The sequence below is a fragment of the Macrotis lagotis genome, chromosome 5 (assembly GCF_037893015.1).
Source record: "Macrotis lagotis isolate mMagLag1 chromosome 5, bilby.v1.9.chrom.fasta, whole genome shotgun sequence".
In the NCBI taxonomy this organism is placed as follows: Eukaryota; Metazoa; Chordata; class Mammalia; order Peramelemorphia; family Peramelidae; genus Macrotis; species Macrotis lagotis.
The window spans coordinates 97344618-97354993 of record NC_133662.1 but is presented as its reverse complement, the minus strand read 5'-3'; the positions used below and the strand labels follow the sequence as shown (position 1 = coordinate 97354993).

Genomic DNA, 10376 nt, shown 5'->3' with positions numbered 1-10376 from the left:
TATATAGAAGTTTATTTACTCTTAATTTATCACAAAATTCAGTGCAAAGTTTCATGGATATGACAGTTGCTTTTAATATGTTAAATTTCCATTTCAGGACAATTGTTTAATTATATTAACCTTCTGTCTGCATGTTGTTCTTTTTTATTTTGTGAAATATCCTTAGAACTGAAGTAGAAGGTTTACTTCTTTATTAACTGTCCCTTTTTCCTCTTCAAAAAGTTCAAGTTCAGTTTTGTTCAAATATTGTTCAAAGCAATATTTACTTTAAGCTCTGAAAATGTACAAGTAGACTGAGTTTACAACTATACAGCTGTAATTCATTAGATCTTCATATATTCTCAGTTGGTCTTCATAACCCTAAGAAATAAGAGTTAATTTCAGACTCATTTTATACACCAAGATGCTGGATCAAAGACTTAAAAAGTGAGTTCTCTCAGGTAACACAACTAGGAAGACTCATTTTTTGATTCTATGCTTTTTATTCACTGTATTCTGTTGCCTCTGTACAATATAATTTACCTTCAAAATAATTTCAAAATAGTTAAATGGATTTTAAAATTTATTGTCATATCATTTTTTTCTTCTCTGGATATTCATAGCTTTCCCATTCTTTCCAACCTCCAGGATAGTGCCGAGCACTGAAAACAGACATGGAACAATTAGTACTATTGACATGGTTATTAAAAAAATAATACTGGTGAGAAAGAAATGACATATAACCACTTACCACCTGCCCTTTATAGCATAAGGACCAATAAATAGGCTTCTAACTTTTGGTAAGACATATTTATATGATGAAAAGGTAACAGCATAAATTAAAAAGTAAATCTTGACCCATCATACTATTGCTAAAATAATTAAGTATGGGAAAACTAAAAAGTATGTAAATTCCAGTTGAAAATTATTTCATCAGAACCTTCATTTTTGAGTTAACTCTGCTGCATTATCTGCTTACCTTTTGTAACCCAATGATAAGGCAGTAGTTAAAGCTTTCTTGCTTCTCACTCCTGCTAGACAAGAAAATATCAGGTTGTCAGATTTAGAAGGCATATCTTGATTATACTTCTCTTTAAAGTCTTCTGAATTCATTTGTAGAGCTTGATCTATTTCACCCACTAAAAGAAAACATGTACAAATTCAAATTGAGTTATTGGGATAATTTACTATGAAAATATCCTACATAATGTCCACAAAGCCTTAGTGCAGTTTAAAGGTTAACAACTAAACTTTTAAGACTTTTGGAACACCCTGGTGTTAAATACATTATAATTTCTTTTGAGGAAGGCAACACTTACATGGTATATTGAAAAACCCTGGAATTTGTCCATGTTCTAGAATTTCCCATGGCTCCCTAACATCAATCAACAAAGTGGATTTGGAATGCAGCAAATTTTTCAGTTCTTTGTAGGTGACATTCTGAGAAGCAGCAGAACAGAAATGATGGCGGCCTTCCTCTGATGATCTCAACTCTAAAAAAATTCCCAAAATATAAGTTATTCCAAAGTTTTAGGCACTGTGGTAATAATATAATTAAATGGAGAATCTATGAGAGAATGACTGAGAAAAGAATCAGTGACTTTTCAGCTAAGTAAAAAAAAGAATTTCTTATAATATATAGTATAAAGTGAAATATTTATTTATTAAAAAAAAAAAAAGTCTTTGAGGGTGGCTAGGTAGCTATCTACCTGCCCTGGAGTCAGGAGTACCTGGGTTCAAATCCGACCTCAGACACTTAATATTTACTTAGCTGTACAGCCTTGGGCAAGTCACTTAACCCCATTTGCCTTGCAAAAATTAAAAAAAAAAATCTTTGGTTGGAATGTAGCTCAGACCAGTAATTTCTTAAGTGGAGGGTAGTACTCCTACTGAGGAAATTGTTTGAATTGAGGCAGATGAGAAACTTGTCCTTATTTTATAATCTTAGAAATTTGCCCAAGGGCAATTTGTCCATGGTCTCTAAGCTGATATATAATAGATAGGACTTGTACTCAACTCTTCCTGACTCTGAGACCAATCCTTTATCCATTATACCAAGCTGCCTCTAAAATAAAAATGGTAATGTAAATTATAATTGGGCATTGATATACATAATCCCATTCAGAGTAGGCCCATCCCTTGAACATTAATTCTGGATCTTAATATTGCTTTTCTGAGTCTAATAGATATATGAAATAATGAAAATTGAAATGGTTAATGTATCTCTAATATCTCAGGCTGAAGGTCTACAGAATTTTGAGAGAAGCTTTGCCTCTAGGAACCAGGAGGTTATAGACAGCCTGAAAATCAACTATTGATTGCCCTGTACTAAAGGAATCATTGGGATCAGCAATTTATTCTTTGGTTTGAGAAAGGTTTCTAGCCAACTTGTTAAGAGAACATCTCAAACAGAATTCAGATGAATTCACACATAGTCAAGAAAGTAGTAACTAAAACAGTCCCTTACTTAGAGGGACTAGTGAATAACAATTTATGGGAAAAATCATTTTAGAAAAATGTTGAGGGGCAGCTAAGTGGCGCAGTGGATAGAGCACCCGCCCTGGAGTCAGGCCTCAGACACTTAATAATTACCTAGCTGTGTGGCCTTGGGCAAGCCACTTAACTCCATTGCCTTGAAAAATCTAAAAAAATAAAATAAAAAAAAGAAGAATGTTTGCTTCCATTTGAATTTTGAAACTATGTTTTTATTTCCATTTCATATATAGTTTTTTAAATGATGACTTATTCTTAGAATTGTGTGGCAAGTGCAGATTTGACATTGTTGGTTCTTTATATCCTCATGATTTACAAGAAATTGTGGAATAATTTTAATTAAAATCAATCTTCCTATAGAAAGTAAACATATATTATTCCATTTTTAATTCAGGTAGAGGAGAAGTCAGACAGGAGAGGTCTGGATTTTAGAAAACTGCAAAAGATTCTTGTATTTCACTTTGGCTTACAATTAAAGAACAGAGTCAGTATCATAGCTTTTAATTTTTTGAATCACATAGCCTGTAAAGCAAATATTTCCAAGGTGCATCATAGAGGTTATAACCCTGAATTGAATCATGAACCTAATTCTACAATTAAAAACACATATTACTTGTATAGTTTGATATCTCTGCTTTTGACTTGATGATTCTAGTTTTCCATTTCTAATTCCCCTTTAATTTAGATTTTTCTTTCTGTAATAGGCCTCTAGAAAGATCCAGTCTTAATGCAAACTATCATTACTATCTCAGTCTCCTCTCCATCATGATAGTTAAAAAAAAATTTGCTCAGAAAACTTACAAAAGAATATTAAACATATATGGGGAAGAAAATCTATTTTATAAATACCATATTAGAATGAAACTATTAAAACAGACTCATAAGGAAGACAACTATGAATATTGCAGAGACATTGCAAGAAAGGCCTTACAAATATAATTCAATTTAGAAAATCTTGGAACCAAATTAAAAAACTTAAAAGATTTTAAAATCAGAAAGAGCAAGCGAACATAAGGTCAACCTATTATAGCCCTAGACCTAATTCACAAAACACTACCACTCTCTGTCTTCTACAAATCAAAGATTTTGGGTGTCTGCTTTTATACATCTCTAAGTCCATACTAAGAAGGAAAAAATTATAGAAGCTTCAATGAAAGTGCTTGTTTTATTCAACATTAGAGAATTCAGCTAGGGAAAAAAGGAACATTGTTTATATAAGAAAAGGGAAAAGAATCAGCAGTACACCATATAATTAAGTGAAAAATTAATCAAGAAAATTTTGGTTAAGGGCCTTATAGGTGATGAAGATATAAAAATAGTTTTCTCAGTAGAGTCAGTTGAGAGAAACAGAAGTAAAAACCATTTGGATACACTGTTGCCATGGAAATGACATAGTTAAATAGTTAAATTCTGAGTCTTTCTATAGAAGACTGTATCATGAGCTATGCTGACCTTTTGAAAAGTAATGCCTGGAGGATTCTACAAGGACAGGGAAACAGAGGCAGAAGCCCAACATGATAATAAAATCTTTGTTATCCCCTGAATACCCTGATATGATTCTTTGCCCTATGCCTGCATGTAGGCCATCCCAGTATCCTTACATAAACTCTAGCTTTTTCCCCTATCTAGTTGCTTCTCTGCTAAGGATAGAGCCAGTATACAATAACCTTGCACCTTCAAAATAAAACTTATCTGTCCCTTATCACCCTGAGTCAAGAGTCCTTGTGAAAGTTTTTGACTATTCAAACTCTAACTCATCACCTGAGCATCAAGACCAGCCATGGAATGTTGATTTATGATATAATGACTATGGTTGTGACAATTTTAATAAAGGGAAGAGGATACAAGTTAAATTAATAAAAATAAAATGCAATTAGAGCCCCCCCTAATTCAATAGGGCAATCCTTCAAACAGTTAATCCAGTTTTCCTCAAATTTACAAGATTAAATCTTTACACCTTATTTTAAACTTAAAGGATTAAATCTTTACTTCTTATATTAATGTATAGTAGTAGAAACATCCTATCCACACACTCTTGTAAGTGAGGCTTCTTTCTTCTTAAAAAATACTGAAACTTTTTGGGCTCAAGAGACTATAGGCTTAATCTATTGATATCATTTCCTGGAGAAACATCCATGAGGGACTCAAGCCTCACTCCGAGACTTCCCTGGAAGACTACCATGAGAAACTCAAGAGGCATGGGAGCTCCAGTTGGTTGAATCCATCATATAGTATCTTTGATGTATATCCTTGAAGAATATATTTTCCCTTTGAGGGTCTCATTTCACTCCTATATGGAAACTAAACTACAAAGGGGACTGGTCAGGGGAGTCAATCAGAACAACTGAGTTTTAAACACAAAGATTATCCCTATGACTGATATGACACTTCAATTCCCTAAGCCTCAATTCCTTATCTATAAAATGTGAGTAATGATAATAATAATAAGGGTTGTGCAGCTCAAACTAAATCATGTAGAATATGCAGGTCCAGGGAGATAAATGTACATGAAGCACTTTGCAAACTTTAAAAGTGCTATCTAAATGTCAACTACTAGTAATACCTCATGAAGAAATATTAAAATAATATGATACTTTTTACAGCCTTCATTAAGCTTTCAGCTGAGTCCAGGCAGAACTGTCTTCACCTTCATCTGTAAACCTGGAGAATGATCCCAAGTTAAGACTTGCCTCTTCAAAGTCTATTGTGAAAATCAGTGGGCAAAAATGTTCTTTTGACAGAAATACGCATTTCAAATAATATAAAATGAAGCTGTGTTCCCTTCCTTGTAACTTAAATTTAACTGTAACAGGCAAATGCTGTCAAGTGTATTGGATACATATCTTCTAAGCCTCAAACAGGATTATGTAGAACTAAGAGCAAGGTCTCAAAAATAAGCTAAATTTAGTTCCCCACCTACTAATGAAACCACTGATCCAAGACAAAAAACAAAACAAAACAAAACATGCTTTTTGGTTAATTTCTGTCAGCAGCAGAAACTTAGCATTAAAATGTGTCTCTTTCTCATTTGGTCCTCTCAACAACTTATGAATTATTGAGGGTAGACAATATTTCTAAGATTCTTTTTTTTTTTGAATCTATGACTCTATTTTTAAATTATCCTTTTTTTCTCCTCCCTTCCTTTCAATACTAGAAAGTGGCTAGTTCAACCCAAGGGAAGTTTTAGAAGTCATTTTGGGAGCAGTGGATTTTAGAAACAACTAAGATTTTATACTATTAATATCTTCTAGTAATGTCATTCGTTATCAAAGGGTTCATCTCCTGTCTCCAGCACCGAAAGACTGATTTGTCTTTTACAGAAAGGTGTTTCTAATCTAAAATGTTTTACCTTCTCATAAAGTGGGCTCTTGGTGACTAAAAAGGAAAGCCCACTATGCAAATGCTCTCTCTAGGTCCATTTGACTTGATTCTCCAAATTATTCTTGTTATTTGATGACTGAGAGGTGAAGGTTGGAAAATGGAATGCAAAAGCATAAATTGCTTATTACTGGGTTAAAAATTATAAAATTGAGATAGCTTATATTGAAAGGAGAAGAGCCAACAAAGAAGAGCTCACTTCATGTTCAATTCATGGCAAAAGAAAAGGTCAGACAATACTTAGGTTCTAGAGGAGACAGTATCAAGGCAGATGACAAGGCCCCAGGAAACCACTTCTAGCTGAAAGGGATGTTATTTAGGGGTCAGCACCCAGCTGATAGTGGAGATCCTATGCATGATGAGAACTGGGCAACAATCACTGGATTATAATCTCGCCACGTGTACATTAAATTGTAGAATTGTGTTCATGATTTGATTCAGAGTTATGACCTCTGTTATGTCCTGGGGAAATAATTTACCTTATAGTCAATATGATTTGAAAAATTTTTAAATTTAAAAATTGGCTCTGTTCTGTGGTTGTGATGCAAAGTAAAATACATGCATCTAGTGCAGTTTTCTAAAATCCAGACCCTCATGAATTAAAATTGAAATAATGTATGTTTATTTTCCTTAAGAGGATTCATTTTAATTAAAATTATTCCAGAATTTCTTATAAATCATGGGGGGGTAATAAAAAACCAACTATACTGATTCTGTACTTGCCACCCAATTCTAAGTATTCTTAATCATTTAAACTATATATGAAATGAAAATAAAAATATAGTTTATAAATTTCACAGCTCAAGTGGAAGCTAACAAACATCCTTCTAAAATTATTTTTAATAACATGATATTGAAGCAAGATACTGATTTTGCTTTGATTTGTATATAGATATCTCTCTCTATATATATACATATATATATATGCTACCTGAACAAATCAATGGAACTCATGGAGCTTTAGAATTCCCATTTGCTGATATCTGTTGCTTAGCATCAGTGTTAGTTGAAAGAAAATTGTTTGGGGCAGTTAGGTGGTACAGTGGCTAGAGCACCAGCCCTGGAATCAGGAGGACCTGAGTACAAATGTACAAATCTGACTATACACACACACACACACACACACACACACACACGCACGCACGCACGCACGCACACACAATAATTACTTAGCTGTGTAACCTCAGACAAGTCACTTAAGCCCATTGCCTGGCCAAAAAAACAGAAAGAAATAAAACTGGTCTCTTTATAAAAATAGAATAATGTTGTAAAATTCACTTGTGCAATTTCAATATAATAGCTAATATTTATATTGCCTTACCATGTGATAGGCATGGTGTTAAATGCTTTACAAAGATTATCTCTTTTGATCCTCAGAATAGCCCCGGGGGATAGGTGGTACTACTGCTCCATTTTGCATTTGAGGTAGCTGAAGTTGGCAGAGGTTAAGTGACTTGCCTAGGGTTTCACAGCTAAAAATTATCTGAGACTGAATTTAACTTTAGAGAAAATTGGCCACAAAGGGATCAATTAGGCAGCAAGATGGAGAAGTCAGGAGGACCTGAGTTCAAATAGACCTCAGACACTTACTAGTTGTGTGACCTTGGGCAAGTCACTTAATCCTGATTGCCTCACATCCAAGGCAGTCTCCAGCTACCTTGATTCATATCTGGCCATTGGACCCAGATGGCTCTGGAGGAAAAAATGAGGCTGGTGACTTAGCAACACCTCCCTGCTGTTGTGGTCTTCTTCAAAAATGAAGAACAAACATCATGATGAGGATGAGGATGAGGATGTGCATGAGACAATCTGAATTCAAGTTTTACTGACTCCAAGCCCAGCATTCTATTTACTGCATCCCCTAGTTGCTATTATTATAATGAGACATAACTAAATACCTAAAAAAACTTTAGAATTAGTATATTAGTATTTTCTTTTCAGATAAGTGTTTCATTATATAAGGAACTCTGATGAAGAATGCCTGTTTATGCAAATCACCATCTGCTCTGCAACTTATAGCCATAGAGCAATGTGAGTCAGAGATGAGTCTTGAACCAAGGCCTTTCTGATTCCTGGGTCAGTTCTTGATCCACTAACCTGCCTCCAGGTTAGCATAAATGCATTAATTAATAAGGATCCATTAATCACTTATGTGTCAACACTATGCTTCCTGGAGTCAGGAAGACCAGAGTTCAAATCCAGTCTCAGATAATTGCTAGCTATGTGACACTAGGCAAGTCACTTAATGACTCTCTGCCTCAATTTCTTCAACTGTAAAATGGGGATAATAATAATAATAATAATAATAATAATAATAATAATAAAACCTACCTTTCCAGGCTGTCTGGAGGATCAAATGATAGTTACATAAAATGCTTTAGCACAGTGTCTGGTACTTAGTGTTTAACAAATCCTCCTAAGTGCTGGTAATTCAAAAACAAAACAAAATGATCCCTGTCCTCATGAGCTTCTCTCTTGGGGGGAAGGGGGGCAGTGAGGGGGAGGAGGATGAGTATATGTAAAATAAATAAATACCAGATAATTTGGGGAGGGGTGGAGAGTAGATGGCAATCCGGAAAGGCTTCACATAAAGAAGGTGGCCTTTGAGGGAATGATGAATTCTAAAAGGCAGCAATAGACAAAAGTTCCAAATTCTAGGCCTGAGAAATGGTATTCTCCAGCAGTTACTCATTTTGATAAAAAAAAAATAGTTCAGACTTAATTAGCCCTTTTAGTGTTGTTTTACTTAATCACCAAAGCCCTTTTAACAACAAAAAAATTTCCTTCCTCTTTCTACCCAAATAAATTCTTCTTCCCCCTCCCTCATCTTAAATACTCATATTTGGCAAAGGAAAACATGAAAAATTGCTTTAAAAAAATTCTGACACGTTAGACAAGTAAAATTTAAAAGATTCTGGCTGGCAATTTCTGGTAGGTTATCAACCAACTGCACAGTCTTAGAAAAATACTGGCACTACTGGGTTCCTTCCTGAGTTCTGCTGCTTACTGCTTAAGTGAACTGAGGCACTTGATGTTAATTGAACCTGTAAAATGAAAGAGGCTGGTCTAGATGGTCCTTCTAGCTCTACATCTATAATCCGATGACTGATAATCATAGACCTAAGATCAGAATGGTAACCCTGGAGAAAGGGTACTCAAGGTTCTTACATCTAGTGGTGGCCTCTTACAGAGGCAGTGACCAAGGTGGTTTCTCCAGCACCCAGAATTTACCCTCTATGCACAAAGGACTAGCTGAGGTCTCAGAACTTTATTTACCCTTTTCCACTTTCCCCAGTGCGCCCTGGAGAGACCCCAGGCCCAGGGGTTTCAGTCCACTTGGCTGGAGGCACGGGGGATCTCTTCCTGCTTTAGAGGTCAAGCCCACCGCCTCCCCCTGGTCTCGAGCTCGCGGCTCCATCTTCGGGCTTCAAGTCTCGAAGAAGAGCGTAAAGAGCATACTCACCCCTCCAGGCGGCCGCAGACCCAACTGCCCCTTGCTCCAGATAGCAGCGAGCCGAGGCTCCCCATACCCCCGAGGCCGGGGCAGCCCTGCTCGCGTTTCTAAACAGCAGCAGGGCTCTCGGGGCCAGGGCCATGGCCCGCCTCCGCCGCGAGCTCTGCCCGGCTCTGCCTGGTCTCCTCGGCCCAGGATACCTCCGACCGGCGCAGCTCCGGGTCAGCACGCTCGCCGGACCCAGCCCGGCTCCGTCTCGCTTTAAGAGGCGGCGCCACGGCCGACTCCCCACCCTCTGTCTCCACTCAGTCAGTAAGCTCCGCCGAGGGGCGAGGCTAGACCTTCCTATTTATCGAAGCTTGCTTTTTTTTTTTTTTAAATAGCATTGGTTCCTCAAGCTAGAGCCGAAATAATCCTCAGAGGCCATCTAACACAAGCTCCTCATTTTACAAATCAGGAAACTGAGGCCCGAGGTGGTTGAGTGATTTACCCTAGGCAAGACAGGTGGAAAGCAAAACTACCTGGTTGTCTTTCCACCCTGATACTCTTACGTTATGCTGAGACAAATAGTGAGCTGCAAGTCCAGTAGAATCAGAATAATGGAAGCATGTGGAAGATTTGCCCTTCTATATCTGTACTTTTGCCACATATGTTCTTTACAAGTGAGGTCCTCTCCTTGAGTATGACCGTTCTTGCCTTTGAGGTTGTATTTTTAAGGATTTAGGGGAGAGAAGCTTTATTGCTACCTTGTTTACTTTGTTATTTCATTATAAGCCTGTCCAGTACACTAATTGTGCACTCTGGCACACTAGTAAGGGAGAACACATGGGTGGGGGCTAGTTTGCTAAAGATAGGAGTTAAAGTATTGACCCAAATTATTTTAAACCTTCCTTAACCTTGTCTGGGAAATCCAATGTGCTAGTTGGGGAGGGCCACCAAATTTTATGCATGAAATGTCTTGGAGAGCTTGGTGAAACAAAAGACTTTGTTATTTGCTACCTATAAGAATTTATAAAAGTGCCAGATTTCATATCTGTAAAATGAGGGAACTGAATTAGGTTACTTCAGAAGT

General features: G+C 36.5%; 1 protein-coding gene across 2 annotated transcripts; it reads right to left on the bottom strand.

Annotated features, from left to right (window-relative positions):
• Positions 1-549: 549 nt before the first annotated feature.
• On the bottom strand, positions 550-9517 carry LOC141487727 (thiosulfate sulfurtransferase/rhodanese-like domain-containing protein 3). Of its 2 annotated transcripts, XM_074187233.1 has the most exons (5): positions 9314-9459; positions 8386-8471; positions 1299-1472; positions 959-1118; positions 550-641 (listed from the first exon to the last, which is right to left on the bottom strand). In XM_074187233.1, the coding sequence occupies exons 1-5, from the start codon at positions 9376-9378 to the stop codon at positions 569-571; spliced, it is 558 nt and encodes a 185-aa protein (XP_074043334.1). In that variant the 5' UTR covers positions 9379-9459; the 3' UTR covers positions 550-568. The 2 variants fall into 2 exon arrangements, with proteins under 2 accessions (XP_074043334.1, XP_074043335.1); XM_074187234.1 differs by lacking the exon at positions 8386-8471 and having other exon boundaries at positions 9314-9517.
• Between the last annotated feature and the right edge of the window lie 859 nt (positions 9518-10376).

What these genes read in the sequence shown, in the direction of transcription:
- LOC141487727 (XM_074187233.1), bottom strand. Translation starts at nt 9,378, where the DNA reads ATGGGGAGCCTCGGCTCGCTGCTATCTGGAGCAAGGGGCAGTTGGGTC. An exon ending in GTCTGCGGCCGCCTGGAGGG is followed by an intron (nt 8,472 to 9,313) that starts GTGAGTATGCTC and finishes GCTGCCTTTTAG; the next exon opens with AATTCATCATTCCCTCAAAG. An exon ending in AGGGTTTTTCAATATACCAT is followed by an intron (nt 1,119 to 1,298) that starts GTAAGTGTTGCC and finishes GTTTTCTTTTAG; the next exon opens with TGGGTGAAATAGATCAAGCT.